General features: G+C 41.1%; 1 protein-coding gene and 1 long non-coding RNA gene across 2 annotated transcripts in view; both read left to right on the top strand.

Annotated features, from left to right (window-relative positions):
- The first annotated feature begins 275 nt into the window (after positions 1-275).
- ttc9b (tetratricopeptide repeat domain 9B) overlaps positions 276-16,657 on the top strand; it is a 23,991-nt gene continuing 7,609 nt past the window's right edge. Inside the window, exon 1 of the mRNA XM_032508103.1 lies at positions 276-1,111. Within this exon, the coding sequence (XP_032363994.1) occupies positions 655-1,111 (457 nt within the window). The 5' untranslated portion in view covers positions 276-654. The remainder of the gene's footprint in view (positions 1,112-16,657) is intronic.
- On the top strand, positions 3,540-4,007 carry LOC116677990 (uncharacterized). Its single transcript, XR_004329140.1, has 2 exons — positions 3,540-3,872; positions 3,906-4,007. It is a non-coding gene; the product is annotated as an uncharacterized LOC116677990 (long non-coding RNA).

Here is a 16,657-nt window from a genome sequence, read left to right as displayed (position 1 = left end):
GTAGGAGTGACGTAATATTTATAAAATGCTGTATTTTGTAAGGTTATTAATTAGGCTAATCATTTAAATAGCTATATTGGGCTAAATATTGGAGGATCCTAAATAGCCTAGTGTCAATAAGTCGCATCTAAATGAATTAGCAAACAATCTATTTATGGACAGATATGCTATAGCCTAAGTATTATTTTTATAATCTATAAACTAGTTTACCAACGTGCAGTGTCGTTTGATAAATAATCGATCGTTATAGCCTAGTTGTACGTTTACGTTTTCCATGTAAAATCTGGACTGCAGCAACGCCTCACGACTTGTCTTTTTTTTTTTCTCCCACGATGCTGTGCGGCAGGGGTTGTCTTGTGTGCGCGCTGTTTGTGGTGCTGAAGCTGCGCGTGCCTCGGAGGTTGCTACCATAGAAATCCACACAAGCATCCTTCCGCGAGAGGACCAGAACGAGGAATCATGTTTTCGACGATTGGGAAATAAGATGTTTCTGTCAACTGTTTAAGCCTTATATTTATCTTTTTGATAACATCCTTCTTCAAGCACAAGTTAACAAAGCGTAGACGTTTCTGAAGCCCTTTTTTTTCGAGGCTTGACTTGTCTCCGGTGTCGTCGCCTGCCCATCAGTCTTTGCCGCTTCATCCCACATCCTTTATGCACAGCACGCTGCTCCGGTCCTCCCCAACAAAACACACTTTCGGGTCCGAGCACCATGGCCCGCTCCCGGCGCTTTCACTAAGAGACATGGAAGCCAAACAACACCCGATAAAGAGCCTCAAAAGCTACCCGGAAACCGGCGGCCGGAGCCTGGCAGCGGCCGCCGGAGGAGACGGCGGGTATAAAGCCGACTCGGCCGAAACGGAGATGGAGGCGAATATCAAGAAAGCCGTCGACTTCAAGGTGGAGGGTCACCGCTGCTACAAAGAGAAGAAGTTTCGGGAAGCAATCGGCAAGTACCACCGGGCGCTGCTGCAACTCAAAGGGGTGCATGTTGTCGACGGGACGACGGGCTCCGAGGTCAACCTACTGAACCAACCCTCGACCAAGCTGACCGAGGAACAGCGGAGAGCCGTGGAGAGCACCGAGATCGAGTGTTACGACAGTCTGACAGGTGAGCAGTACCGGTACACCCCCACAAAAACACCCCGACTTCTATTATAGCCCATAGCCCACCGCTGATACCATTGTTCGTTCCGGTTCATCGGGTCCACACAAGCTTGTAGTTATTTGTGCAGGTGCTGGGTTTGTGCAGAGGCAGGTGAAATAACACTAAGTGTGAACACTGGAATAGATCATGTTGTGTTTGTGCTGATTAAATAGAGACTAATATATTATATTAATAGGGGATGTGTACACTGTCTGACCAAAATAGTAGGCTACAGTGTCCTAAGTCATTGACATGCTTCTACAGGCTTTCAAATAATGTGTAATATTTTTCCTTTTAGAAAAATAAAATAAAAAGACAATTTATAAATAAAGCCACATGTCCAAAAGCCTTATGCTAGAAGAAATACAGGTATGTTTTCATTATGTAGGCTATGAGACAAGTTCACCACGCTGTTGTGTTGTAACATCAACATTTCACAAGGGGGACAGAGGTGACCATCAACCATCCAATGGGTGATGTAAGGCTGTGGCACCACTTTGCAGTGACTGTACTACAGGGTTAACGGACCTCCTTGAGCACAGAAAAGATGTACTCATACTGCTCTATCTGTTACTGCACTCAGTTACCATAATAGGCCTATTAAACTCATAAAACTAGTCACAATTGATGATAGTTTTCGTCATTGGACAGGATCATTTTTCAATATAGAGATATTGAAAAAAGAAAATTGTCTATCAATCATTCATCTATCAGTTACTGTTGATCATCACCAAGCTAGATTTTCAATATTTCAGCGAGCATTCAAGAAGAAATCTGTGTTAGTGTTTTGTGGTATTAATTGGAACAACAAAATAGTGTATTATAATTTACTGTACAGTATATATTATATTGCCTGTAGCTTTGCTGTAAAAATGTAATTATGACGAGAGTATGTGCTCAGTATTCAGAGTGAGCAGCAGATCATGATTATTGTTGACCTCCAAGATGATGATGGTGTTATGTCACCGTCTTATAATACATCAATACCCATTTGAATGTTGGGATTTTGGGTCATGATGGTGGCAGAGGTGATGTTGTGTCTCGCTGCTCGTGTCCAGGTGCTGTTCTGTCAACCTGTCATGATGCATTGACAGTGTCCTTGTTCTGAACAGCTTTCAGGGCCCTGTCTTGAGCCTGTAGGGAGGCCACTGTGGCGTGAAGGGAAGGATGGGGGAGGGAGTGCAAAATAAGGAGAATTGGGGGAGGAACAGGAAGGAAGAAGTTGTAGATATGTGCAGAAATTACAAAGAAGTCAGAGTGGTTTAAGAGATGAATAAATAGATATTGAGCGCTGTGGAAAAGAGAGGGGAGAAGAGGGGGAGGAAAGGACTGCTAGCACGCGACATGGGACCATATCCACCATGGCAACCATCACCGGGCCTTTTCTCTGTTGTTGTATTATTATGGCTCATACCGTCCCCTCACTGCTGCGACAAACAGGAGCATGTGCACGCACGCACGTACCCACACACACACACACACACACACACACACACACACACACACACACACACAGAAACCTCACTTCCACCTTGCTTTGCCATCAATGACTGTGTTTACATGGACTGCATTAATGTTTGTGCGTTACTTTGAATGGGATGTTTATATGGGTTGTTTATACAATCTATATATTGATATTCCTGTTGATATGCATGGCCATTTTAAAGTTGTCTGCTCCACATTATGCCACATCCTTAACCTTAAATGTCAATAAACCCTATATTTTTGCCATGTTATGGTTTTACCTTTATGAGTATTTTCATTCAAAATGCCACACATCCCTAGCCTGGTTGACACTAGACCCTTCTCAGTTGTAACTGAGAGTGGGTCTGGGGAAGGTTCATTCACAGCCCATTTCCAAAGGGACATCACCAACGGACGCCGCTAAAATGCCTCTGGGTGCAATTGGATAGACCTAAAACCAATCAGAGCGATGAAGGAGATGACGTATGTTGGTATATAAGACTTTTGCCAAATCAGTCGGAATCTTTTTTAGATAAGAAGGCTTTGAGTGTCGTTCTTTGCTCAGTTTTTAACAAAAAGGAAACGTTGACATTGCTTAAAACCGAAGCGATAGCTGATTAGAACGAGTGATTTTCCAGATGTTCAATCTTTCAATCTTTTTAATGTACAAAGTCTGCTTCGTAATTGTGTAAAGCCTGCCTCAACGGTTGGGATTGGTGCCTCAGTTTGAAAAAAAGGGAAATGGGCTTGAATGGGCTGTTGGCCAGACTGACTTACAGAGCAAATCTCAAATTTGCTGGAAGTTCCTCAGGGTTTTCCCTTAACACATCCCATGAAAAAAACACCAACGACGTGTTTGTCTGTTTCTCAGTACTTTCCAACCTTCCTACCCTATCTGTCTCACACCCAAGCCTATGGGTTTCTACTAAAGCTTAGTTTCATATAAATGCATGGATAATTTGTTGTTTTGTCATTAGTGAAAAACAATATTGACCTTAGTAGTTAAAAAAGGAGCATCATATAAAAATGACATTTCCTCCTATGGAGTCCGTTCATTCACATTCGGAGATCGCCTATCTTTGACTGGGAAAATGGCGTAAACAACAACTGCTAACGTGAGTTCAAAACCTTTCTTTTTAGTAAACTCTGTGTAGGCCACACAAACAATGTTATCAATACCTGCGTTCATGTGTAGAGCCCCTGGGGATACTTCAAGCAAAGTTTCATGTCATGTTGAGCCTTCTTAGTGTTTTAAAAATAGGTATTTTGAGGCTAGCGTAAAAGTGCCCCTAAGACTCCCATTCAAAAGGTAATTTGACCGAAAAACAAGAATAGGGTAAATGTTAAAAGTGACACTTCCGTCCTAAATATGCTTTTAAACGAAAGTTTGACTCGGATACATTCACAAAAACACCCTAGGTTTCAGTTTGTTGAGAGTTACGCTTTAAGTAGTTTTACTTTTGATTAGAGCTGAAAAGATGTGTCCGTCAATCTATTAGCTAATCAACAAAAACTATATTGATTACCATATAAGTAATTGTTTAATCAAAACTCACAAATATTCTTTGGTTGTAGCGTCTCACTTTTAAGTATTTGCTGCTTTCCCTTGTTTTATGTTATAGTAAACTGAACATTTTCAGGTATTGGACTGTTAGTCGGACAAAACAAGCAATTTAAAGTCATCAGCTTAGGTAAAAGAATCTGTGATGGGTATTTTTCAGCTAGTGAATGAACGCTGAGTGACTCAACCACTAGCTTAGTTCATTTATCCAAAAAACAAGATAGGAAGATGTTAGGGTGGAAAAATAAATCCAAAAAAGATTAGAGAGGAGCAGAGTGAGACTTAAAGTGTTCTCAAAAAAAGGAAATAAGTCAGGAAGAAACAAGATGATTGTTATAGGAAAGATGCCAGCAACAGAAAACAATGGAAAAGTTAAACAAATCAAAAGTAAAACCACCTAGAACTGTACATTTCCCTTTACTTTTCCAATTTGATCTCTTTTTTTTCATTCAGAAAATAAGACAAAATGAGAGTACTTGCAAAACATAATGTGCAAAATGACCGTTTTTTTGTGACCGTTTTTTATTTAAGAGGCTACCAGAAGAGTTTTGGCAATAATACATTTTTCCATGACCCTTCAAAATGATTGGGAAAAAGGCATGACCCTCCCCAACTATTTATTGATGCTTTCTGTGCTGGTTTGCGCAGATAGCCGCTGTTTCTTTACATGGCTTCATGATCTCAGTATACATCTTCTTGTCTTTGCTTAGATTTATTTGAAGTGCTTCTCTCTTCAGGTCAACTCCGGGATAGGTTGAATTTGGACCACAGGTGATTCTTAAGGATCTTTTATGTTGATCTACTGTGCCAACTATCGCATGTTACAGCCCTGTCATGTTTATGTTTATTTTATTGAAGATGAGCCTTACCGTGTCAGTTCTGATTTGCACCTGTATTATTTATTGTAGTGTGAATATCTTCTCTAAAAAGTTAATAAACACACTTGTTAAATTAAACAGGGAGGGACCCATCTGCTAGCGATGGGGGCCTGAGACCGAGAGAGCTACATGGAAAAATATGCACCAAACTAGCCACTAGCCGTCCCCTCAACAAAGAATAAAAAGACTTGACCCTCCCCTATCTTCCTCATGGGGTCCATTACATAAAAAATCATAATGAGTTTTTAGCATTATATATGGGCGTGAATGTGATTAGATAGAAAAACCACAGAGAAACTAGTCTCAACACCGACAGTTATGTTACCTGATTCTGTCAAACCGAAAGACGATGGATAATGAATGTCCTATTTGTTGGCCTTGTTAAGGAGACATCTAAAATCTGTGTATCCCTGCAGGGTTTTATCTAAATGGGTTACACCACCACCACCACCAACGTCTGTGTCTGTCGCAGTTCACAGTGGTGCAACACATTGGCCAGGGGCAGACATCCATCCACTCAACACAAACACACTGGGAGGCAAGAGATGTGACTGCAGTTTGTTCTTTTTTTATATTAATCATGAAGAAGCACTTTCACAGCATCCAGCCTCTTCACATTCACAGCGTAGTCTCTTTACATAAACAGCACACAGACAGACTTGTATCAACTAAAGCTGTAAAAACTTTTAAACTGTTCAAATGTACATTCTAAAATATGAAAGTATGAGTGAGAGCGATAAATCAGGAGGGGCTGAGTGAAATAGTTTGTTTTGTAACACCAGCCACCTTTTTATTTAACTGCTGCACTCACTGCTGGCATAAAAATGTGATCTGTATCTGAATGCGTTATCTCGATGAAGAAAAACACATTGTCATCAGAATTTGAAGACGGTCAGGCTAGCAGTGTGGTCAAACTGCAAGATGTTCTTAAGAAATAAATCCACCCAACGAGTTGAAAGGTCTAGCCTCTTCCTGCTAGCTTAAGGAAGCCTGGCAACCGCTACAAGTAGAAGCAGTAATGCCTTGACTTGGCTGCAGCAGCTATCCCATGTTTGTTGACACCTAACTAATTTGCATATTGAGATTCATTCCCAATTTGGATACAATCAACATAACTAGAACACATTTTAATACCACATGTAAATCTGTTTTCCATTATGTGTTTTATATATATTCTAAGCCTCGGGCCATCAATGAACTTTTAAACCATGACATGCAATAAAAGGCCTTATACTAAAAATTTAATGAGCCTGTGTTGTGGAATTTACATCTGTGTACTTGGGGGTCTAGAAATACAAGCACTATCTTCGTCATAAATCAAAAGAGAGCTCTAGTGCTTTAGCTGCACTTCCTCAAAGCCTCGAAAACTCACCACATCACAGCCTCTTAGCCCAATGCCCATTGCTTCAGTTGTATTAGCATTATGTCAGGCTTGCTTACAAAAGCAGAACAGAACATAAAACCCCTCCCTTTTATGTCCTGCCAGCTATGTCACCAGGGGACGTGGTGGAGTGCATGAGATAAAGGCAGAAGAGGAGAGTGAAAATGAAATTAGATGGTGAGAAGAAATGTGAGATAGAGGGGTTAAGATGAGGAGAAAGCATGATCTTATACAAGCAGTGGGCATACAAAAAGGATATGCCTGGTGCTTTGGAGAGAAGAAATGCACTATGCAATGTGCTCGTAGAAGGATGGAGTAGGAAGAGGAGGGAAAGAAATGCCATGTGAGGGTGAGAAGTGGGATGGGGGGTGCTTTGCTTGGTGTATTTCCTCCCTCTGTGCCTGTTTGTCTGCAATTGGAGGGGTGGCCAGAGCCGAACGAAAGCCGTCATGTGCCAGGGCTGCAGATGGCATGGCATTGGTGTCAGGGGTGAGACTGGCACACCCTCTACTGTAACACCCACACTGTACTGTTCTCTCTGTACCAACCCTTCAAATTACCTCACAGCTGAGAAAGAGAGATTTGGTGGATGGGGGAAGGGGTAAGTCAGTTTTAAAGATGAAGCAGCTAAAATGGGGGAGGGAGAGAAACCGAGGGAGCGGGAGAAACTGGACAGAACTCTTAAATATGATGGGATTATACGACAGGGGAGGGAAAGTACGATCGTAAAGGAGGATGACAGGAAGGGAAAGAGAGGAGGAAAATATTTGCCTTTGTGACCTCTGGTTAGAGAGGGGAGGGTTTTTAGAGCTGCATTTTAATTTATTCTCATATTGTGAGGAGGATAATGAGAAATCCAATCCAGACCAAACTGATTTATATCAGTGCCCTGACAGGCCCAGATGACTCCTGTCACAAGAGCAAATAAGATTCAGTCATCTGTCAGGAAGAAAATGAAAGAAAGAGGACAGGGAAGGACTGAGAGCAAGAGGGAAACAGAAGAAAAGCACGAGGGCAACAAACAAATAATTGTAATATGCTTTTTGTCACAGCTATTTTTAATTGAAAAAAAAAACAGAACATACTGTAGTGATCCCACAAGAACACATAAGGCTTTTTTTTATGGACCAACCAGTTCTGGGGACTACCTTGAGAACTACATACCTTTCAGGGACTTTTTTTGTTTGCATTTGCACCAGCAAGAGGAACGCTGAAGTGGCGTAAGCTGGGCGCTCTGTCCGCCTCACTCCCCGCCGCTGGCAGACTACAGTTCGCAAGCTTGGTTGTCTTTCTTAGGAGCTGGCTCGTTAGCTAGCTACCATCTGCTGTCCTCCCAGCAAAGTTGTCTTCTAGCGTTGTTGGGGAATGAGGTGAAAGGACCGGCCGTATGGCTCATTTTCTGTAACCAGTGTAGCATAAAAGTATGGTGCTACTAGGCTAGATAACTAGCCAGGTAGCTAGGTACTGTAACTAGGTGCTGCATTGGCTCATGTGATCAATCAGTCATCGACGTAACGACTATGGTCTTGAAGAGTACCTTCTCTTAGTATAGGAGTTACAAAAAAGTCCCTCAAAACGGCGTTCGGAGAACTACGATCGTTCATAGTGGTGCGGACAGATTTGCATAGTGGACAACAAACAGAAAAGAGAAGCAAATTGGATTAAAGTTAACCATGTGTTCATTTAGCATGGTACAGCACAGCTCAGCTCCACTCGCTTGGAACTGTTCTTTTTTTGTTTTCCATTGCCAAAAGTTATAAACAGTACCTGGTACTTTTTTGGTACTACCTTGATAGAGGTCCAAGCGAGCTGAGCGGATATTGGAGTTCAGCACTGTTGACTACTGATTGGTAAGAAACAACCATCAGTGGAATCGTCACTTCACAACACGGGACATCCTGCACAAACACGCCTTTTTAAAAAGCCAAGTTACCATCAGTAGCAACCACAATTCTTTTATTCACTCAACCCAGATTTTACCAAATGGCAGCCCACAAAACGATGCTGTGTTCAGTTTACGAGCTTCAGACATTCCTGTGGTTGCCGATGAAAGGATCCAGCGAGATAACACACTGTGTTTGTGTCGTGTTGAAGTTGATGTCACTGCAGTTTCAGGGCAGTGCTATTATGCTCAGCTAAGAATCCTACCTTCATTGATGGGGTGGTACTATCAGCTGTGGAAAAACATATCAAGAAAAGTACCTGGTACCAAAAGTGAGTCAAGCCGATGCATACCAATGCAGTGGAAATTCAGAAAAATTCAGAATTTGTTGTTTCTAACTAGTACCAAACACACAGCTATCGGCAACAGTTTTGCAGATATTTGGTCATATCAATTGGCAAAATAATAATTTGACCCGATGATGGTGTAACTTGAAAAGTTAAGGGATCATCAGTGCTAATACAATTAATTCTGAGAGGAACATGAATGTCTGTAACCAAAATCATTGGTAACCCTGGCAATAGTTGTTGAAACATTTCACTTATAAGATTTTGACACTAGAATATATAATAGTTGTTGATAAATAATTTGGCCAGTAGTGTACTGAAGGTGGTTTAGATGTTTTCCAGTGTTGCAGTAAAACCTTATTTGCTGTATGAATGTTTTTAAGGCGTGTGCCTACAATGATCAGCATGGGGTCTGGTTGCATTACAGTGCATAACACTGAAAATCTCCTCACAGTAGAACTTTGACCAGCTGAAAACCAATTTCCTTTGGCAAAATTACATTCCTCACATTTTGCTGACACCTCAGGGTATTATTATAATGCTTTTGTTGTGCCCATGTGTTTGTGCTATGTGTTGTGTTTCATATGTATGTGTGTGATTTAGATTTTTGGACTGTAATCATTTTCTGAAACGGACTGACAGTTGGAAGTTATGAATAAATTGAAAGTGTCTGTCAAAGGTTTTTTTTTAGTCCGTAATTAAAAGTCATGGCATCAGCTGAGAGAAACCAAAAAAGATGCTTTTTTCATGACACCCTCAGAGAGAGAGAGAGAGAGAGAGAGAGAGAGAGAGAGAGAGAAGATAGATAGGGTAATGCAAAATATTCATCCTCTGTAAGCCATCAGTAATGAGAGTTTGCTGGAGCTATTTGCACATATCTAACACCCTGTGCTCCAGCGGACGGTGCAGAGTAAACAAAGTGGTTGTTTATGTTTATCCCCATAGCTCCATGCTGATAAAAAGCCCATGCTGGTTGCTATCTGGGCTTTCCCTACTTCGTTACATGCACTGCCAGGGGTTGACATTGAAAACACGTCCTTGTTACACCCTGTGTCTGATGTCAGTGAAATTTGCTACGATTTGCTGATCCAGCACCAACCATGATCCTCAGTGGAGCAGGTTTACATCATCTTTTACATCAATGCTGTCAAATGAATAAATTGTAATGCAAAGTTTGGAGTTAGAATGTGAAATTTAAACATAAATTTAAATAATAATCATGGAATGTATATTAACAGTTGATCAAATCACTACTTGAATGCAAACAGCGTTTATAGTTACACCAACTGCCCTACCTCAGCCAAAAATTGTTTTGGAATTTCTGAAAAACAAGTGTTGTTCTGATTGTTTTGGTTCACTCCAAGTGCTCTTGTCAACGTTGGTTAAGGCCGCAGCAGGCAGCTGTTTTCAGCACAAAAAGCCACTCTGTACGTAACCTTTCCAGCCCTAAACAGCAGACAGACACACTTAGCGACTAGCTCGTAAACAAAGAGGAGCATTCAGCTGCAGAAGAGCCACATATTTCCATCAGGAGGTGGAAACAACCTAAAACAGAGCTACAATAGTGAGTAAATATTGGACTTGCATTCATCAGGTGGGGACAAAAATGACTCCAAATGAATCTGGATGTTGCTCCGTGTCTGCTGTATGTGTGAATTTGCAGCAAGCACAGATCCATATTAGAAGAAAACCGGCTGCCAACACATGGCTGTTTTTGTTGTAGTGGAAATTATGAAAGCTCATGCTTTAGCCATTCATTTACTTCAGGTACTCACTGGAAAGTCTTTACTACCTCGCAGATTAAGGCTGACTCCTTGGAATCTTGTGCCAAACCATTTGGCAGGTATTTCTGTTGACCGTTCCAAAGACTCTCGTCTATCTTGTTGCCAGTGTAATGCAAAGAGCATTTTTCTAACAGCTGCCATACATAGATTATGTAAACAAAACTTTAAAAAAGAGAGAGAATTTGTGCATGTTTAGAGTGGGTAGAAGCAATTTGACAGCAGCAGAAAACAGTAGCCAAAGATCTGTTGAGCTGAAGGCAAGAGTCTGCTCAGTGTCCATAGATGACATCCCTAATCAGATAATGGCATAGCTAAGACAAAGTTATTAAGTTCAACTCGCAATAAAGTCTCTGTTATGCTTCATCAAATTACACTTATCTACTTTTTAAATCCCTGGTTTTTATCATGAGAGTAAAAGTAATATAGAAAGTCCTGGATCCTCCTTTTGGCGCTCAGTCACTTAAGATATAACATAATTATACCAGTTGTAATAAATTAAATACAATCATGACTATTATTATTATTATTATTATTATTTTCTTTCAAGGCCTAAAGAAACACCACAAAGACCCACCTTGAGTATCATGGGCTCACAATACAGACCAGAAGAAATTGCTCATCTTAAATTCTGGAAACTGCGATGTGCAATGGAGAGCATTTAATGGTTTCATCTTTGGTGAAGTCATAGAGAAGATAGCTTCCTCACTTGTATAAATATTTAAGTAGATGAGCATTAATCCTGTCTTAGCCACTATTTTAGGAGTATGAAACAATGCAGGAGGGTGTTTGACGGAGTAAGGTAGACGATGGGAAAGCATGTGTTGGGGTTTGAGGATTAAGATGATGGTAAAGGGGTAATTTCCTAACCACGTTACTGGGAACACTCAGCATACTGTGTGATTAAAGGTAAAAAAAAAAATCCTCTCTATCTGGCATAATATTCTTCCTCCTACTCAGGGGTTAAATTAGGGATTTGTCATGTGGGGGGTGATTTCAGTGTTGTTAGCTACCAAAGATTGGAGGCAACCTGCCGCAAACTATTTTAAGTTAAAGTTACATAATTTTGTAAAAGAGAACATTCTTTAAGCATAATATCAGAGCCATTTACATTCTGTTATTAATTCTTACCATTCAAGTATCACTTTCTGCTGTCTGTGATGTCTGACCTTTGACTGTAAATTTAGTGGACAGAGCACGTGTGACGTCACCCACTGGTTTGTGGAGATCTGCTATCTGTCGTTGAGTTTGCCGTTACGGGCGCAGCCATCCTGGTTGTGGATGTGACGATTTTAAACGAGCGCGAGGAATGAGAGAGGAGCCCTTACACTCTGTGTTACGTCACACACTTTCACTGGCAATCACATCATAGCCACGCCCTAAAACTTTATCGCCAATTTGAAAATCAACAAGACCATAATTCAAAAAAATGAATATCCTTCTGAGTTGCAGAAGACTTAAAACTAGCGATTGAGACCATAAACTCATTATGAAAATGTTTACTGCAGTAATAAATCAAGTGAGAAATTGGTCACTTTCTCATAGACTTCTACAGAAACCGACCTCCTTTTTCAACCGCACGTGTCGCCCCTGCTGGAATTCAGATAGAATGCAGGTTTAATGCTTTGTCCTTTTAATATACAGTCTATGTGTCTGACTGACTAACAAGTGCACTGAGGTCCCTTCTTCTTCTTTCCGTTTTATGGCTGGTGGCAACCAGCATTAAGGTGTGTTGCTGCCACCTAGACCGAGATTGCTGATCTGTTAAGTAGCTTTTTACGGAAACCCCTTAAAAAGTTTGATGTTTTGAAAGTATTTACATGACCTCATTTAGGACTATGTTCTCTAAAGCGACAAAGAAAACGTGTTTTAGTCATTGTTTGAGGACTAGTCATTCTCCCTTTGCCCCTTACTCCCTGTTAAATGTAACGTTACAGAATAGTGATGTTACGTTCACGGACGATACAATTATTCTCATACGAATAAAGGGAAGTCCATTTTCTTTTTTTATTATTGTGTATTAAACGTTTTTGTTTTTTTAATTTAGCAATTAAAATGTTTTCTAAGTGTTGCATGAACAGGATTCAAGGCAAGGCAAAACATTTACATAACCATAATTACAAAGTAAATTCACTAACAAAGCAAAAATATATGGCGCCACCTTTTGTAATGTTTATAATTCTGATCTTTGACATTAGGTTTGGCAATATGAGTAATTTGGTGCTGCTAAATCTACTTCACACATGGGAAATGAAATTACATTGGTGGTATTTCTAGGTTTGAATCTAGACATACCATTGAATCTTGAAATCTTACCTTATCATTGTGGGGGATTATTTCGCAGATTAAACCCCGCCCCCTAAGAGAAAGAGAACAATGTCGGAAAGCTTTGAGATCCAGCTCCCCCCAAAGAGACGTAATTCCTGTCACTATAGCAGAATAATCTGGCTACTTTACTTCACTTTCCTCCCAGGATCAGTGTTGCTCTGTGGGTAATCCGTGCTAATATGTTTGATGTACCAGCAGTTTACTAGCAAGACGTACTGTGTCAGTGTTGTAATTGGATCAACATGCCCAGGGGAGCGGGGTTAAATTCTGTGAGGTTAGCATCACGTGTGTAAAGCCTGGCTTTGTCCAAAGGTAACAATATATGGCTACCAACATCTCTGAAGCTTACCATTTACCACACTTATGGAGGTATGGAGGTGTCCTGTCTTCATTTACCTGTCCCCAAAAAGCCACAAATACAGGATACACACTTCTCAACCTTCACTGTATCACTCTATACATTTTCAGTGTGCACTCTTCAGAATAGTTCTGCTCTTTCAACAAAGCTCTGACTCATTTGAAAGGCACTCTACATTTCCGACTTCTCCAGAGGGCCTGGGGAGGCCTCTGAGAAACACACAGTCAAACAAGAGCAATAATAGAGTAATTATGACGGGTTTTAATACCGTTAGGAGCTGCATTTGTCTTTTGCTACAGTGATACACAGTCAAACTTGTTTTAGGTGAAATGGTATTTGATGACAAGATGAGCTTTTATCATTGCTGTGTAATGATAAATCACAGCATGCATTATGTATATTTCCTCTAAGGTGAATAGCCTTTAATAGGCCTAATCCCTATGTCAAGTTTTAAGTGATATAAAAGATATTAAAAACACTCAGCTGCTGCATTATGGGATCATCCTTTAAATAGCATTGGATGAAAAAAATCCCTACACAAGCTATGAAATGAAATGACAGGTTCAACATTAAAAGCAGCAACAACTTCTCGGAAATTGAAGGAAGATGATAATGCAGGCGGTGTCTGTTGAAGGTGGAGTAAATGCTGTGTCATGTCAGTTCTGACAAGCCTGTGTGGTAAAGCAAGCCGAGAACTGTAGCCCTGTCCTTCTCAATAACAGAGAAAGGCCTTTTCAAAAAGGCTTTGGGTGAAGCTATTCTTAGTGGGCTTGGCGAGACCGGCTACACTGTCCGAGAGCTGTGACGTTAGCATGTTGGATTGGATTTTACTCTGAGATTGTACGTGTGAAGCGATTTCATGCGGAAATGCGGATTGTGTGTCTGTGTGAGAGTGATGGATCTCTCCATCTGCCATTATCTTCCCGCAGAACTAATTACAAGGTGATGGACAGCGGATTAATCAGCAGGGCCACGAGTGACTTTAAACTAGCCGGAGCACCTGGTGTGATGGAGAGGAGCTGGGGGTTACATGGGTCCTGAGGGAAGAAGGTGATGAAGAGAAAGAGAAGAAAGCTTGAAAACGTTTATTTACCATTAACATTTCAAGTTGAAAACATTTATCATAGGAGCTTCCTCCCTTTTGTTTATCTTCCTCCTCTTGTCCTCTGTATTTTCTCCTTTGGCTGTGTCCGGATTTAGTTTTGTCAGTGCTGTCTCTGTCTCTATCTCTGTCCTCCCTTGCCCCCTGTCTCTCTTGTCTTGTTTCAGCTTCCTGCCTCTCTCTCTCTCTCTCTTTTATTCCTCCCAGGCTTTGGCGCTCTGTCAGCTAAATGAAAGCGAGTCTCTATACAGGTTCTGTTTTTTCAGACATGATGCCTCAGGCAAACCAGTGGGGTTCCTGAGCATGTGTTAACCACTCCCACTCACCACATCTCATCATTCGACATTCAAGCAACAGAAATGCACATTCACACACTCACACTCGACAGCTGCTTTGCACTTGTTGGCTTTTTTTTTGCTGGATTTATGAATTCAGATGCATTTATTTCCAATTTCCTGTGTTTTATCTATTTTTTGCTTCTTCTTAAATCTGGCAGTGAGACAGAAGTTCCTCAGAAAGAGATACTGACACTCATGACGCTGACACTGAATGTACGCACACAAATTAAAATGTCGCAGCCTCAGTTCATTGGTCCCTGTCCTCACATCAAGTCCCTCATTAAGACAAATCTATCTTGTCTGCACCACTGATTTCATGTGTGCAGTCACACGTCATTATTCCGCCTCTCTCATCTCACGTGTGCTCATAAAATACCGTTTGAAGGCTGCATTTTTAACCTAAACCAATATCAGCAAGCCATATCTGATATTCTGTGGATGTCAGATGAGGAATTGCCTTTCAAAGAGAGATCAAAGTTCAGGATCAGCTAAGCAGCCGTGGAGCTGGTTGGGTTTCAGGATGGAGACTTGAGCACCATGGATGGGATGGACTGTGTCTAGTTTCTTCCAGTAATAGATGTCGTGCTCTGTACAAGATCTTGTGGGATCTTGCGCAATCCCCCAGTGTTGCTCAAAAGGTTTTTGGGCATATCCAAGACGCCTAGTTCTAGAAATGCACTAATATTTTGTTGGTAGTACCAGTTTGCAACAATTATTTTTGCAACACTAAGTTGTAAACACTTTGGAAAAAAAATAATTAAAAACTTTGGATATTCAGCAACACTGGGTGATACCTCGAGATCCCTCACAGAGCACAACATCTATTGCCAGAAGAGACTACCGGTAAAGTAGTGAAGAAGGAGCAAGAAGTAAGAGAACAGGAGAAGAGATCAAAGAAAATGGCAGAGTTTGAGGTTAGCATCGAACGCGACGATGAGTGTCAATTTTGAAGGTCTTTGAGCCTGAATACACGGACGAGGAGCTACAACTACTGGAGGAGAATCGGAGAGCTAGCTAGCTAGTAGCGGCAGCAGCAGAAAGTAGAAGCCACCAGGCAAGTGTTATTTAAATAAACTCCTGGTGTACTTACAAACTTTCCAATGCCTCGTTTTATGAGTGCAGAAGAAAATTGTGCATCTGTACTACTGTAGAAGTTTGGTACCATTCCGGCCATTATTAGTGGGGTAATTTATGAGATACACATTTGGTACCATTAGCGCCTGCATTAATTTGGCCTAAGCCATTTGGCTGATAGCGCTAACTTGACCAATGTTTGACCAAGGGAAATAAGCTTCTAGGGTTTTTTTTGGCTCAAGGTCATGGTGCAAAGGACTCTAGGGTGAATTTACTCCAAACCTTTCCTTTAATAGTCAGGAGATAGTAAAACAAATGACCACAACTACACCACTTCCTATGTTGACACTGAACATTGGCATTGGACATGGTCTATTTGCACGACTTTCCACCGCTGGGATTGCTAGACCGCCTTCGGAAATTCTGCAAGGATGTCACTCTTTTCGGCCAGATATCTGTTACCTTTGGCTTTCTTTGTTTTGGAATTTTAAACTCTGGTGGATTTATGAGGACTATGTTTAAATGCTCCTCAGATCTCTGCAGGGTAAATCCAGCCAGCTAGCTAGACTATCTGTATGATCTGAGTTTTCTGTTACACAACTATAACAACTTTTGAACGTACACAGACTCACATGTCTCTTTCTCAGTGACTGGGACACCTTGGCTCCAGTGATATTGTTCTGCTGTCTTTTATGGGGCCTCTGTCTGTCTGTGTCCCTGCCCGGCCTGCTCTTATGATCCTATCATTATCACACCCTTAATGCATCTCACCACACTCTATATTTCCTCTGGCATGCCATCCGTCTGCCTAATGGGCCAGCAGGGTGTGGCCGGCCAGTCATCACTTGTGTACACTGTCTTTGTGTTTGTGTGTGTTTGTGTATATCTGTACAGTTATGTATCTTTAAACCATTTTTTTGCATCAAACAGTTCATTTAAAGTTATCTTTGTGTGTCTCTGTGCGTGGTTGTGTCATCATACAGTATATTATATCCAACAAAAGAGTGTGTGTGTGT

Source organism: Etheostoma spectabile, chromosome 3 (genome assembly GCF_008692095.1).
Source record: "Etheostoma spectabile isolate EspeVRDwgs_2016 chromosome 3, UIUC_Espe_1.0, whole genome shotgun sequence".
NCBI lineage: Eukaryota > Metazoa > Chordata > Actinopteri > Perciformes > Percidae > Etheostoma > Etheostoma spectabile.
This window is presented reverse-complemented; position numbering and strand designations above follow the sequence as displayed.